Source organism: Phocoena sinus, chromosome 1, assembly GCF_008692025.1.
Source record: "Phocoena sinus isolate mPhoSin1 chromosome 1, mPhoSin1.pri, whole genome shotgun sequence".
NCBI lineage: Eukaryota > Metazoa > Chordata > Mammalia > Artiodactyla > Phocoenidae > Phocoena > Phocoena sinus.
This window is the reverse complement of record NC_045763.1, coordinates 5693548-5709355: the sequence shown is the minus strand read 5'-3', so window position 1 is coordinate 5709355 and position 15808 is coordinate 5693548. Positions and strand designations below refer to the sequence as shown.

Below are 15808 nucleotides of genomic sequence, written 5' to 3'. Positions count from 1 at the left end.
TTATCTGGGATGTTCCCCAAGTTTCTGGGTGCTCCGCAGAGCTCTGAAGAGGCTTGCGTGTCCTCTTCTGGTTAAGGAGGCTGACTTCATTCTGATGTCTCCCTGGGCGGGGGCGTTGGCGTGGGGTCCACAGGCGGATGAGCTGCGGGCCCACCCAGGAGCTCATGCTCCGTCCTGAGGGTACCAGGTGGCTTCAACAGGGCGGCTCTGGTCAGAGCTGCAGTTGAGGAGGGTTCCACCGGGCACAGCCTGAGCCTGGAAGGCCCTGGGCCTCCTGGCTTTAGTTCCTGGTGGCGGCAGTGAGGCCAAGCTGGCCGGAGCCTCCCCACGGGCACACGGCTCAGGAGGACAGCATGGGGGTGGACTTCAGCCTTGGGGTCCAGCCCCCAGGCGGGCTGGACCATCAGCCTATTGGGGGTCCACTTCCCTACTCAGAACCCTGTCCCTCCGGACCCCATCCCCAACCTTGTGGCTGGTGGGGGGATACTCCCATCTGAGCACTGAAGGCTTCTCAGGATGAGCTGGTCACCGCAGGTGCCACGTGGCCTCAGCATGGACACTCAGTGACCGGACACTCGCTGCGCCCGGGAAAGGACATTTCAGCTGCTCCCTGGATGTGTTTCCTCCCCGCAGCCCGACTTCCAAGGGGGCCACAGGTTCTGACGGCCGCATTGACCTGCTCCCTGAGGTCTAGTGTGATGACAGGTCTTTGCGCTGAGCCTCAGAGATCAATGTTCCGGAACCCAGGGCCCTGTGCCCTGGACGGCTTTCCCCGGGTCTGTTCTCCCTGAGCGCTCCGCCCAGGCGGCAGGAGATGCCACCGAGAGCCCCCGCCGGCTGCCCATGGAAACCAGGCGCCGGCCATGTCCCGGCTTTGCGGACACGCTCGGTGTTTTGCATTCAGAGCTCTGCTCCTGACAGATGCTCCCGGCAGCGTCACTTTGCTGACAAAATGAAATCCAGCTCAGTTCCCATTACTTGTGTGCCTCCCTGTCTGGGAGCCAAGGGTGCCCCGTGTCCAGGAGCAGATGGGCCAAGGGCAGGAGCCTGGCCAGCCTGGCCGCGGGCCACGGGCCTCTCCCTCCCCGGACTGCCACCGCGCCCCTGTGTGTGGCCTGCAAGACAGAGGTCCCAGGCGCTCTCCACTCTGCTCCCCGCCCACGGGTTTTGTGCTCTGGAACCCACTTTTCTCATCTGTAACGTGGGCTGGTATCTGGGTCCTGGCCGTCGCATAGGGAGCCCCCGAGGACCGGGTGGAATTGGGCAGGGTCCTTGTAAAAGCTAAGTTCACTGTCATCCGAGCAGAATGGGGCTCCCGCCCCCCGATCCCCAGGCCCCGGAGGACCTCTGGCCCTGCCTGGGTGGCCCTGGCCGACCGGCCGCGCCTACTCACACATGGGCTTCAGCTGCCCGATGAGCTCCTCCTTGGTCCATTTCACCCACTCCTTCTTGTCGGTGTTGATGGAGCAGAGGACGGGCCCGCAGGGCTTACCGCAGTCCTCGATGGCCGGGACGTTCAGGTAGTGCACCAGGACGATGTCGGGGTTCTGGGGGGAGAGCACAGACACTGGTAGCATGAGGGTGGTACGGAGCCTGCCCAAGGTCACCCCAGCAGGTACAGACAGGCTGAGCATCTCCACGCCGGGCTTTCTCAACCCGGGCACCACTCACCCTTGGAACCAGATCATTGCCTGCGGTGGGGGACCACCCAGCAGCACCCCGGGCCTCTGGTGAGATGCCATTAAACCCCGCCCCCTCCCCCAGGTCTCTAGACATTGCCTGTTACCCCCCGGGGGCCAAAACTGGCCTCGGTTGAGACCCACTGCTCTACATGTGGGCAGATTCATGTGTAACTAAGGACCACACATGAAGTTAAATGTACATCTAGCCTCATGTCCCAGACCTACGCCCACAGCTGCCCCAGCAGCACCAGCCCCTGCTCCGCTCTTTACACGCACTTCCTCACTGCAGGTCCCTGGACGTCCCTGACAGGTATCACCACCACCCTCTTCTTAAGGGGGAAACGGAGGTCCTAGAGTTCAAGGCACCCGCATCTTTTTTTTTTTTTTTTGGCCACCCTGCGTGACATGAGGAACTTCCCTGACCAAGGATCGAACCCGTGTCCCCTGCAGCGGAAGCGCAGAGTCTTAACCACTGAACCGCCGGGGAAGTCCAAGGCATCCACTTCTAAGGGCTGGATGCCCCTCTGCCCCTCAGCCTGTGGTCTCCCTGCACAAGCACCTCTAAGCATCGCCCAGGAGGCAGCTGTCACTTGGAACCTCTGGAAAATCTTCCTTGGAAATCTCTCCGGAGCTTATGAATGGAAAGAACTCTCCCCGTGAAGATGGTGAAAGCACGGTTTTGTCCCCAAGTGGTTTTATTGAAATGGGGCAGCCTCTTGCCATCAGATCCAATTCAAGGTGACTGCGTCGCTCTCCACCCAGCACCAGCTCTGATAGCAACACACCACGGGGGGCCTCTGTGGGGCAGCAGCTTCACTGCAAAGAGCACAGGCCCTTCTGTGGCTTTCCGTGGCCCCCCAGAGGGTGAGGCTGTTTATTGGGTCTTGTCGGTCCTGACAAAGTTGTTAAAAAAAAAGCAGCCATGTCACTTTATAATGCATCTGAATAAACGCAGAAAAACCTCCTACCCCAATCAGAAAGTATTTCTTGAACCATAAGGAAATGCATAATAATATATCAAGGTGCTGCAGGGAACTCTGGAAAAGCCACTTGGAAGGTCCCATCCTGTGCTATTTGCCAGATACGTCTCCTCTGTTTCTCCCTCCGGATACCCAACCCCGAGTCCTGGGCGGGCGCGAGGACCCCGGCACAGAGGAGCCTGGGTCTGCGGTCACCTTTTAAGATCTGATCAGAGCCAGAGTAATACATGAATATGTGACTCAATCAGTGCGTTAATAAATAAGGACTCGAGACGACTCCATGACCGGTGCAGGAAAGTACACTGGTATAATTTTAAAAGATTTTCAATAAGGGCTGGAACGTAGAGTTTTTTTTCTTGCCAACGCTCAGTTAACCAGGAAATTAAATCAACACGAACAGGAGGTTTCTCGTTAATGGCAGCTTTTCAGGATTGCGGTAATCACGCCCCTTAATAACAATGATAATCCCTGACATCCTCAAGGCACTTTATTCTTTTCAAAGCACTTTCTAGCCATTAGCTCATTTGGTGCTCATGCAAGCTGGGGACATGGGCTGGGCTGGGCAGGGCAGGGCTGGGCAGGGCTGGGCAGGGCAGGGCTGGGCAGGGCTGGGCAGGGCAGGGCAGGGCTGGGCAGGGCTGGGCAGGGCGTTTTCTGTCTGCAATGAGGACCCCGAAAGCCCAGTGAAGTTGTGACTTGCCCAAAGCTGTGTGCCTGGCAATGCACAGAGCTGTGGCTGGAAGCCACAGTTCTGACTCTGCTTTCAGGTCCTGCCGAGACATCTGGTGACCTCTTTTTCACCCGGGCTAACGGCCTTCCCATCTCATATATAAATTCGTCCTTGCAATATGCCCAAGAGGCAGGTGGGCTAGGTAGATCTGTCATGCCCGTGGCCTGGATGGGGTAGCCCAGGAGAGGGAGAGCCATCCTCCCTGTGTCCCAGCCCTCTGTTCTTTCTACCGACCAGCACACTGGCCTCCTTGGCCTGGGAGCTCCTGCCTGAGTCTGTGCTTGTCCAGACGGCAGCGTCAGCCACTGAGCAAGACAGAGTAGGGATCAAAGGGATGCAGGGGCCCGCAGGCCACTCAGGGCTTCCTCTGATCACAGCCCCTGGAGCAGATGCCCAGCCCTGCGGGAGGAAGCCAGGATGCCAGATGTCTGGGAAATGAAAGGCCCTTAGCTTCCTGCCCCACTGCCCCACTGAGCGCAGCCTGGGCACCTGGAAAAGCTGTGGGAAGCCAGGGCAGTGGGAGGGCAGGCGGGGGCCTGGGAAGCAAAGGGCACAGAAACCATGCACCGAAACCCCTAGAACTTGAGCTCCTGCCCCACAGTACCCAGACTCTCCTATCTCAGGAAATCCCATTCCTTCCTTCAGGGTCCAGCTCCATTTCTGCATAACCAGCCTCCACCTACTCTTTGAGGACAGGCACAGGCTCGACGCCTCTTCCTCCAGGAAGCCTTTCTGGATACCTCACCCTCTGTACCTCCACCGCAGCAGGGTGGAGACTGGGTAGAGATTGTCTTAATAGTCTGTAAGCTTCCTTCATCTGCTCAAACACAGGGACAGTGCCCGGGAGCTATCACAGCATCTGGCAATGCCTGCTGTTCATCTCTTTTTTGCAGAGTTGAATCTGGCTGACTTTGGATCTTCTATCCGTACTCTTCCCAGACTTGTGCTCAGCTGACACCTGGTTTTGGTTTTCTGTGTCTTCGAAGGGCAGGGCAGCTTCTCTGAACACAGGGTGTTCGTAGGAAGCTAAGAGGCAAGGCTGGTTCTTAACCTTTTCTGGGTCTAAGGCCTCTGAGAATTTGCTGAAAGCTGTGGCTTCTCAACTCCCAGCCCAGAAGAACTCCCCAAGGCGCATCAACGCTGCATTGCAGGAGCGCACAGACCCGGTGGTCTGTGGACCCCACATCTGTAGCCAGGGACTTAGGGATTCAAGATCCACTGTGGCCCCTTTCAACTCAGGGGATGCGCCCAACACGTACATCCCCTTCCCAGGAGTCTCCATCCTGGGCCTTGTGCCTTGATACAATTAGGAGAAGGCCCCAGTCCCTTATGGGATCAAGGAGGCTGGGTTTGGGATTCTTCAGTGCAGAAGCAGCCTGCGTCATGCTTTATATCTTTAACGCAAATTCCATCCCAGGGCCTGGAGCTCCTGAGGCCGAAGCTCCTGAGTTGAACTTTAAATAACGGCTTCCTGGCTTGAGGCTGGTTTTAAGACACAGAGCGATTGAGGTATTTTTGGAAACTGGGGGCACACATCACTTCTTGGCAACGTTGTGATTTTATTCACTGGTTGTACATTTTATTGGGTGTTTCTGGCAGAAATATATATTAGGCGTAGAGTCCCAACGTTTCAGTTTCATGGGGGGCTTATAACATTGTCAGATCCTCAGGGAGTGCGGAGCTGTCGGCAGGGAGGGGCGGGCTGGCTCCAGGGGACACGAGGACACCCCCCGCCAGACCCACCCAGACTCTCGGTTCTGGATGGCTGTGGAGCCGGCCTGCCTACCCTCCCCCACCCCCACCCCCGGGCTGACATCCTCTAATGGCTCCCTGGGGTTTACCACCCATGTCAGACTTTGCAGGTCACAGGTCTCATCCAGAGGCTCCTCCCCGGGCTACAGAATGTCCATGAGGATGCAAGAGGCCGTCCCCGTGAAGAGACGGTGGCCTTGGAAATGACCCCCCTGCCATGTGTCCAGGAGGCCTGTCTGGGAGCCCAAGAGGGTGGCTGTGGAGGGGAAGCTGTGGATAAGTGAACGTCTCAGAGAACTTCCGTAACTTTCTGGAAAGAGCCACGGACTAGGAGACCCCCTCCCTCCCTTTTGGTGCCTCAAGTTCTTCACCTGTAAAAGGACACAGGCTGTCCCCCTCCCCTGCCCACCATCAGGCTGCAGCAGGGGCCATGATGGGGCCTTGGCGAGGTGCGAGGTCCCATCCATACAGGGTCCCGCTGTTCTAACTCCTAGGTGTCACCAAACCCCGAAACAAACAAAACCCTGGTGTTTCTCCGGAGAGCACGACCGGAGTCGGCTTCTGGCAGGCAGTCTACACACTTACAACACGCACCTTCTTGCTGACAGTCCGTCTGCCCCGACGTTCCTCTTACTGTCGTGACGCCCCTTCCTCCCCAGACCTCGCAGCTGGGCCTTCATACCCCACCCCCCTTAGCACCCTCCGCCAGCTTCACGGCCTTCAGCCCACCACGTTTCCAAGGGTTCCTCGATTTCTCCATCCAGCCCCACCTCCCGGCTCTGCTCCAAGCTCACCTGTCCCACTGCCCATGGATAGCTCTTGTTGGGACCTCAAAATGCCCCCGGCTCACGTGGCCCAGCCTGACGGCTGCTCCCCACAGCTGGCCCACCCCGGGCTCCACCCAATGACCAATGACACCACCTGCCCTCAGCGGCCCAGGTCAAAGCCCTTCTCCTCACTACCTCTCCCTCCAATCCGTCCATCATCAAGCTCTGTCAGTTCTCCCCCTCAGGTAAGTCTGCCCCACCCACTCAGCCCTACGTCCCAGGAGACCACCCAGTCCGGGCCCCTCCCCCGGCATCTCCTCACTTCCTCTCTCCCCTCCCTCCCCATCCCTCTCCCAGCCCCAGCAGGCCTGACTCTCTGATTCTGGCACCGGCTTCCTGGCCCGAGAATGAGCCCCACACTCCTGACATGGTCACAGGGCCCCGCCGTCTGTTTTCCTCTCCAGCCACTCACGCCCCGTTCCTGCCACCCACGTTCCCCGAATCTGCCGCGTGCGTTCTCTCCTGAGCTGTCCTCTCTGGCTGGTGGGCTCTGCGCCACCCGTTGGCGTGAGCATCAATGCCACCTCCTCTTGGACACCGTATTCAGAGACCCCCTCAGACATGGTGCCACCCTGCCCCCGCCCGGGCCCTACTACCTTTGCATCCTTTATTTTCTTTACAGCACCCACGCCCAATTCTCATTTCTGAGCGGTTTCTGCTAGCTTTGGCCTGTTTTCCCACCTAGAAGCGAGAGCTCCGGTGGCCGGGCTCTGTCTTGCTCGGTGGCGGGGGGGTTCCTGGAGCCCAGAGCGGGGCTGGCACACAGGAGATGCTCTGCCCACCTGCTGAGTGCTGAGGTGGGTGACAGCTGAGCTGCCCCAGGGGCGCTGGCCTGGCTGGGGCGGGTGGTATGGGTCCCTGGAGCCCTCTCCCCACCCCAGCTATCCTTCCTGAGGGACAGACGGACTTGCGAGGAGAGGACAAGCGGCCTGGGAGGGGGAGGAATTGTCCCCACCTTGGAAGGGGGCGGTAGCCGCCGAGAGGCCCAGGAGCTCTCAGCCCCTCTGTGCTAGGCTCAGCTGGTCCTCAACCAGCTCCTTCTCAGGTTTTATTGGGAAATGCGAGGTTTGGACTTGCTATCAACGTGGTTCCAGCTGCGGGGCTGCCAGGCAGAGGACCGTGGGCTGTAGCTGCTGGAAGGGCATCTCTGGGGGCCGAGTTAGACTTTGTCTCCTAGGGCATCTTTTCCAGTTGGAGCCTTTCACCTGAGCTGGTGGAACAAATGGGAGCCAGGAGAACAAGCTGGGGACCTTTACCTCCAGCGGCACAGGAGGGGTTGAGAGTGCTCCACAGAGAGAATGCTGGGCTAAAGTTAAACCAGCTCCTTGGCTGCAGGACTTGTCAGAGCCTTGATGGCACCCTGTGCAGGAGGATCTCTTCATGGGCATTTTGTGGGCAGGTTTTCCAAGCCTATGTGACCTTGAACCTGAGCACCTCTTGGGACCCTAGTGTCCTCTGGAACACAGTTTGGGAACCTCTGAGGGAATTCAGAGCCCAGGGAAAGCGCCTCTGGCAGCTGTTGGAAGACAAGGGCCCTTAATGCTTCCTGGGTCCCTTTCCCTGGGGCCCCTCCCTGGCCTGGCCTGAGGCTCGCCGGGCGTTCGAGCTGCTTTCAGGGGACGGCCAGGTTTCTAAGGAAACGCCTGACCGACTGGGCGCACTGTCCCCACAGCCCTTTCCTCCCCAGAGCCCCCTTTCCCAGCAGCTGCGACTATAGTTCTTCCCCAACCCGGGGTGTGGCGTGGGGCTTCCTGTTGGAAAGACTGAGGGGCTCAGGTGAGAGGCCAGGGCGGGGGACTCTGTCTCCCCTTCACGCGTCGGCCGTCCTTCCTGATCTGGGTACCCTGGGCCTCTGGGGTCCCTGCGGGCAGGCCTGGGACCGCGGCTGAGTGCGTAAAGGTGGGGTAGGGACAGGCAGGAGAAGGGCACGGGGGCTGGCGGAGGAGGCAGCGAATTTAACCTTCTTAATGACAGTGACGGGGCTTTCAGGAGGGGATACTGAACAAGAAATCATCCCGCGTCCGCTCCTCCGCCAGGGTTAGCGCTGCTGTGCGGTGTTAGTGCCGGTGCGGCGGCGGAGGGGGCAGTCGGGGCGCCAGTGGCGGCACCTGTGATCCGGCTTAATCCGCAGAAGCTCTTGCAGCAGGCCCTACAGATTTCTAGACCCTGGTGCCCGGGGCGAGGCGGACGCAGCAGGTCGGGGGAGCGGCAGGTGGAGAAGGGCTGCAAGGTGTCTCTCTGACGGCTCCCACAGGCCTATTCCGCACGGCTCCCACGAGGGGGAACCGCACTCAGTCCCCCCAGCCGTGGCAGAACCCGGGCCTGGAGGGCTGGGGCAGGAGGGGGAGGTGGCGGAAGGGTGAGAGAAGGAGAGAGAGAACGAAATAGGCCGAGGCGCTCAGCAGAGAGACGTGGGAAGCCCAGGTTGGTGGCAGCCAGGGTGGATGGGGGTGGCACAGAGACTGGGGGCGGCAGGGATGCCAAGCTTGCCCCTGGAAGCCCTGACCTCCAGCCTGGAGGAGACGCCCACAGCTCCTGTGGCTTCTGGCTCCGAGGGCTGAGGGTTGAGGTGCAGGAGTGCTTGCGGTGGGCAGACACTTGATCTGGCCGAGCCTTAGCGCCTGCTCTTTAGGATGGGGGAGATGAGTACAAGTGGCCTTAACCTTGCTGGAGAGAGGGGAGGCAGGTAAGGGGCTCCGGAGGCAAGGGCCCTGACCTACAGCCGATCTGAATGGGCGTTCCGTAATCTGTTACCGGTTTGCGATGCAGGTGGGGAGGCGTTCCAGTTCGTGGCGGGGAAGCTGAGCCCTGCGCCTCCTGCAGCTCAAGCCTGCTCCAGGGTTTGTACCACAGACCCTGGAATGGGCTGAAAGTGGCGCGATTTCACCAGAGACTCAAGTGGCCCAGAGCAAGAGGCTTGGGGAGCTCACGTCCTCTCGGCCATGGCCAGCGCCGGGCACCAGGTGGCTGGAGGCCAGGGGTCCTGAAGCCCCAGCCCGGGACCCTACCGTCCGCTGGGAAGGAAGAGGCAGCTTCCCTTTCTGTGGAGTAAGCAGGACAGTGGCTCAAGAAGTGGTTAAAAATGCAAAAAGCTGTTGGTTTTGTTCAAGCAAAATGCAGCTGCAACATCTGTGTGACCTTTGTCTGCAGCTGCGTCAACGCTAAGCGCTCGATAAATCAGGGTGGCGTGGCGCTCCGTTTCTTCTGTGGCTTGGCCATTAATCTCATGCCAGTTCTCATGAAAAATGAAGGAGAGAGGCTGTGCGATCGTGAAAATGTATACATTACCCAGAAAGTCATAATAGCATGTAATAGTGGCCACGCACCTCCCCACTTGCCGCCGGGGGAGGGGGCCGGGTCTGCGCACCACCAGCCCGGGGGGAGGGAGACAAGGAGTAAATCAGCATCGTTTGCGCCGCAAGCCCGTTCTGTGATTGCCTTCATCCTATCAGCATCATTGATGCAGATTCTGAAAACCCCACAGGCCTGATCTTCAGAGGCAGAGCCTTCCCCATGACCGAGAGTGGGCGCCCATAAAACAGGAGTGCAGAGCAGGCAGAAAGAAGGGCAGGATTTATTAGGGAATGAATAAATGATGATACCAGGCAGCTCAGGGCCGGGGGTGTCACCACACTGCAAGGCAGAGAAAAATCCTCCGGCCTGGACTCCAGCTGCCCTGGACGGCCTGGCACCTGTTCGCCGCTCTGGATAAAGGCACGAGGTGGGGCCACTGTGCCCATCAGGTCTCCTGGGGTCTGCCGGCCCCTGCAGCCTGCTGTTCCCCTCCTGGTTCGCTCTTCCCCAGCTGGGGAAACTCAGGTGCTCCCATGACCAAGTCCACGTTTTACCACCATCTCGGGGTGTGTGCTGGGTGCGTCTCAGGCGGCAGGACTGTGCCTGTACCTCCAGCGCGCACCTCCCGCTGGGCGCCTCTGTTTGCAAAGACTGCTTTTGAGTGTCAGCTGGGTGTGGGCCCCCACTTCAAGCCCCATGAAGCATTCCTCATTCACTCCCTTCAACAGCCCACAGAAGCAGGTGCCATTGTTACGTATTTGAGGGATGCAGACTCTCACGCTCAGGGCTCCACAATTCAACCCAGCCCCAAGCCCCAAGCCCCAAGCCCATATCACTGCGCCTGCCCTCCGCTGGGGCCCTGAGGCTCTGAGAGAACTCGCTGGATGGTGGATGGAGGGTTGTGTGCCCAGCCTCGGCGCCCTGGGCATCAGCGGCCCAGTTAGCATCTGTGCCAGAGTGAAAATGGGTCCAGGGAGCCTGTGGGGTGCGGGGAGCTGCTGGGAAGAGGGATGGGGCCGGCCTGTGAGCTCTGCAGGGCAGGGCCAAGGCAGCAGAACCCCTGTCTCCACAGCAAGGGCCTGCGGTGGTCAGGACACCCTCTGTGGTCAGGCAGTGCTGTGGGGTGAAGGCAGGGGTAGCCGCAACTGAGCACCTGGCGACTGGGGGGGCAGACCCAGGTCCCCAAAGTTGGGGCCTGTTGAAGAAGCAAGAAAAGAGAGAAAAGAGGGAGAGTAGGAAACAAAAGAGGCACCCCAGAGCCCCTAGTAATAGGCAAAACCAGCTGTCAGCTGCACACTTCCTGGGAGCCAGGCCCCCTTCATGGGCTGGGTACCGGATCCCCTGGTCCAGTCCAGCAGGGCAGGGGACACAGACAACCTCCTTGCTCCTTTGCCAGCGCTCAGCAGGGCGGGGAACCTGGCGGGGGGGTGATGCCTGGGAGAGGCTTGGGGGGCTCACACGGGGCTTCCCCTCCTGCTCCAAGTGGGGGCAGAGGCCTGCAGCCCCAGGGGAGCTCCCGTGGCCCCTCGGCCGGGCGGCCCTCATTAAGCCCACGTAAGCACCGGAGGGAGTCGGGGGCCGGCAGCCCTTCCCCGCTTCGGAGGGAGGCTGGAAGACTTAATTAGTTAATGTGGATAAAGTGGTCTGAAGATGAAAAACCCTGGGTGACTGCTCAGTGCTACTGCTGCCGCCACCGCTGTTACACAATTACCAGAATTTTCCAGTCATGGGAATATAGTTAAACAATTTCCACCTGGTGTGGGCTTCCGGGAACCCTGCCGGCTTAGGGGCTGGCCTGCTCTGTCCTCTTTAACCCACAGGTGATGTAGGAAAAACACACTAATTGTGGGAAATCACGCCTGTCACTGTCCCGGCCACCTGGGGACGGCTGAAGTAAAGAAGAATGCGCCACTCGCCCCGAGCAGATCAAGACGCTCGGGCTCAAAGAGAAGCCCAGGATGCCGTCCATCCAGACATCCTGGAAGCCTCTGAGCAAGTTCTATCCAAAGGCCCCTGGAAGATTAAGCCATCCTGGAGGATGCCGCTGGGGAGGACGTTTAATTGTGCAGCGGGACCCCGCTGCACCCCCGTACCTGTGGGGCGGGATGTGTGGTCACATTTTTGGATGGACAGATGGAAGCCAGGAGATTCACACTGGCTCAGGGCCAGGACTTGCCTTACTTAAAGTCATCCTGCATGAACTGGGGGAAGAAATGCCCAATAAAATCTCCACGTTTGCAGATGACGCTAAACTGTCCCGGGTGATGAAGCGCTGAGTCATTTGCGATGGGTCACGAGAGGATTTATTTAGTGGATGCAAAGTGACAGATGGAGCCCAGTGTGGGCAAAGCGCAGGGCAGTGTGCTCAGGGAGAGTAAAACAAATTGCCTGTGGGGGCTGGTGGGGCTGAGCTGCCACCCATCAACTCAGGAAGACCCCTGGGGTTTCTGGAAGCCACTGTCCAGAGTTGTTGCTGGGACCAGGAAGGACGAAGCCCGGAGAGTCTGACACGAGGGCTCTTTATCAGGAGCCTTGATTTGGGGCCGCGAATGCACGGGAGAGGGGAGCCTCACTCCAGGAGGGATGGATGGCCATGGGAAAAAGAGATACGGATTTTTCTGGTCAGAAAGACAAAAGCCGAGGGGAAATGTGACTCAAAGTCTCTCAGGTCAGAAAAAGGAGAAGAAGGTGAACGGGTGTGTTTTTTTCTCCAGCTCCCTGAATACTAAGAATATGGGTCCCCCCCTGGAGCTCAGGGAGTCATTTGTGGCACAAACTCTGCACAGCGGGCAGGTAACCTAGGAGACTCATTACCCCCAGGGAGAAATGGGCTGAAAAACAGAAATCGATTTTTTGTTTTTTAATGGGCGACATTAGTTCCTGGATGGCTGACCTGTAAGGAGTTACGGAAGGAGGTCAGGATATCGGGGGTCATCTCTCCCTGGGACCCAGTGGCTGGAGGTACCATGATGCTCAGTGCCTCCACGGGGGTGGATCCAGGCTGGGAGTGGCAGCCGGGGTGTTAACTGCCTGCTGCTTCCTGCTCGCCAGGCACTGGCCAGGGACGTGGGCCACTGTCGCCCTGCAGTTGGCAAACCTGAGCCTGGATGAGGTTCCTTTTCTGTCTCCTGCGTCGTCTGCTCTCACCTTGAATTCCTTTTTGGCATATTAGAAATCACTGCAAGAGTTGCTCCAACCAACCCTGGGATAAGAAGCCTTGGGCCTTTCTCTGGGATGTAGAGCTCGAGGGAAGGAATCGTGCTCAGGGTGGGCAGCCCGGGCCCAGCAGGATGGAGCGTGGGACAGCTAGGCATTGGGTGATCAGCTGTCAGAGGGCTGCACTCCCCCTCTTCTGACCCCCTTTCCTCTCCCAGGAGCCAAATCTACAGGCTACATGACCCCCCCTCACTAGCCTTACAGAGGCCCTGTTTATGGCTTAGACTGGCCATGTCCTCCTGGGAGGCTGGAAGCCAAGCCCACGGCCGGCCCCTCCCTGCCCCATTAGGCAGTGGGTCAACCCCATCAGAAGACAGTGGCCCCAAGCAGTCATCCAGGCGTCTCCAGAGTGACGGACGTACTCTGGAGCCCCTCATGTCCGTCTGCTCCTCACAATGGCTCTGGAGGAAGATGAGCACATGCCACCATCCCCATCGGCCCCATGAGCCCCCTCTGACTGAGAGGTGCCCTGTGATCTGCCACCTGGCTAATGGGTGGCAGAGCCGAATGTGGCTCTGGTGCGTTTGGTGCCCTCACGGTAAGAGCATCCAAGTGTTCTTTAGGGAGCAAGCCACCCCTCCCTGACTCAGTCCGGGGATGGATCATGTGACTCAGGCTGGCCAATCGGAGCCCTGCATTCTCTGGGCCATGGGGATTGGCCATGAGTCCCGACCAGAGGCAATCAGAGCTAATGGCTGGACCTGGCTGGAGCCCCTGGGGGGCAGGGATGCCGTTTCCTGCTGGACCCGAACCTGAGATGATGAAGTCTAGAGTTCCTGGAAGCCATCTCTTGCCAGCACATGGAGTCCAAGAAGGAAGCCCCGTGGAGGAGGCAGAGCCCAGGGGAAGAGACCGTAAGCCTCCATGCCATTGACCGAGCCCCTCGATCCAGACATGCCTGAAGCCAGTCCACCTCAAGACTCTTCAGTAACTTGAGCACCCAAATTTCCTCTTATCCTGAAGCCAGTTCAAGCTGAATTTTCTGTTGCATCAACAAAGAGATCTAACTCCTCAACAGACCATATGTCTTCCTTTTGCTAAGTCACTGCTCTCGCCACTACACGATTCAGACTGTCCTCTAGTTACAAGAACCACCATCACTATGGTTACTGAGAGCTACCAGTTATTCAGCACCTGTATATTCCGGTGCTGGGTGCTAAGTGCTTCACAGGCTTAGCACACGGAACCTGCACAAAGTCACACTGGGGATCACCATTTCTGCTTTACACGTCAGGGACACGAAGGGAGAATTAAGTGGCCCACCAACCACCCCCAACCTTGAGCCCAGGTCTGTCTGAAGCTAAAAGTGACGGTGAGGGAGAGTGGTCCAGAGTTGTGCTCTGGAGACCACTGCCTGGGTTTGAGTCTGGGTTCTGTTACTTCCCAGCCATGAGCCTTAGGCAAGCACATCTCAGTGCTTCAGTTTTCTCACCTCGAAAATGGACAGAATAATAATACCTACTGCACGAATTTGTTGTGGAGGCTAAATAAATAAAGCATTTGAACAGTGCCTGACACATGGTAAACCTTCAAAACTGCCGAGTATTCTCATGACCGACTTCTCAAACCAGTGTTACTTTGTCTCACAATATTGCTACAGATAATGTTTCCCTAAGATTTTGGGGGACTTGTATGTGGACCAAAACCAAATTGATTCAGACATTGCTTGTTTGAGAAGTATAATTCTTAGACAGGAGCCGATCGGGGCAAAGGTAAGGAATTCTTTTCAAATGTTGGAGAAGCATCTTTTCTTTTCTTTTTTTTTTTTTAATTTATTTTATATTCATTTTTGGCTGTGTTGGGTCTTTGTTGCTGCGCACGGGCTTTCTCTAGTTGTGGCGAGAGGAGGCTAATTTTCATTGCAGTGCATGGGCTTCTCATCGCGGTGGCTTCTCTCGTTGTGGAGCACTGGCTCTAGGCACGCGGGCTTCAGTAGCTGTGGCACGTGGGCTCAGTAGTTGTTGCTCGCAGGCTCTAGAGCGCTGGCTCGGTAGTTGTGGCGCATGGGCTTAGTTGCTCCGAGGCATGTAGGATCTTCCCAGACCAGGGCTCGAACCCGTGTCCCCTGCATCGGCAGGCGGATTCTTAACCACTGCGCCACCAGGGAAGTCCCGAGAAGCATCTTTATCTCCAGTGGATGCTCAGGCCATTGGAGGGTTTGAATGAGCTAACACCAGTCATTCTTGTCCAGACAACAGGATCCGAGACAATTCTCGGCTATCTTCCAAGTGCCAGAAGAAAACAAAACCACATTTCTCCAAAAAAATTTTGTAATTTAAGTGTCCATGAATTCAAAGAGCTATCCACCCCACCCCCATCCTGCCACGTCGCCGGAATGTGCAGGATTCTCCTGGGCCACTGGGGACATTTCCGGTCCTCAGCCAGGTGATTCAGGTGTCAGATGACTGGCAGGTCTTCGAGGCACCCAGGTCTTTCAAACTCTTCTCTAATCATCACCGATCACCTCCTCATCAGGACACTTTACGTATTTTAATTTGTGCAGGAAAGATCCTCAAGCATCCTGCAAATCCCAGGATTTGAACTGAACTCGTCTGCATTTTCCTCTCGGAACAGAGGATGATCGAGTTGGGAGGAAACTTTGGGATCATCCAGGCCGACTTCTCCACCCACTTCCATTTCCAGCTGGGAAAACTGAGCCAAGAGACGCTGTGGCTTGTCTAGTGTCTCCCAGTGGACAGGGGACACTCCCCTACCCCCCACCCTCTGCTGGCATCCTAGCTCTGCCCCTTCCTGGGGTTCGGAACCACCTGAAGCCAATGGTTGTACCACCCTTGCTTCACAGAGAGGACGTGCAGAAGGCCAGAGCCGGTTCTGTTCACCCACGTGGCACTCACAGTGAGGCTGGCTTCCCGGTGGTTGTCCTTCTTTGCAACCTTGACTGTGAACAGGCTCTCAGGATCCTCAGTGGGCTGGAACGTGGCCCCGTCCTTATTCTTTAGAGCTCGTGCTTTCCGTTCAGCATCTTCCCGGTGCTAGCGATGGTGGGGCAGGTACGCTAAGCAGGAAAGTCTGGGAGGCTGGGACATGTGCCACCCTCCCCCTGTTCTGGGGGAGCATCTGGGGAGCCCCTCCGCTAAATCCTATTAAAGACATAAACCCCAAAGCTCTCCCTTGACTGACAAATAGGCCGACTGTGGAGGCAGCAGAAAATGAATTGTGCCCGACCCATAGAGCGTCTATAGGATTTTTACGCTCTGACAACTGTAACGGTGAGATTCCAGCAATTGTTTTAGAAGGAATCATGATTATATTGGGCAGTATGTTTTTTTAATGTGTTCCCCAGTTCCTCTTTAACACTTTGGTAGG

The 15808-nt window shown here is 57.6% G+C and overlaps 1 protein-coding gene across 6 annotated transcripts in view; it reads right to left on the bottom strand.

Moving 5' to 3' along the window:
• Positions 1-15808, bottom strand: part of CAMTA1 (calmodulin binding transcription activator 1) — an 897244-nt gene that overhangs the window by 109723 nt on the left and 771713 nt on the right. For all 6 annotated transcript variants that reach the window (XM_032640933.1, XM_032640940.1, XM_032640959.1 and 3 more), the window contains one exon: positions 1394-1547. In XM_032640933.1, the coding sequence (XP_032496824.1) occupies positions 1394-1547 (154 nt within the window). The remainder of the gene's footprint in view (positions 1-1393; positions 1548-15808) is intronic.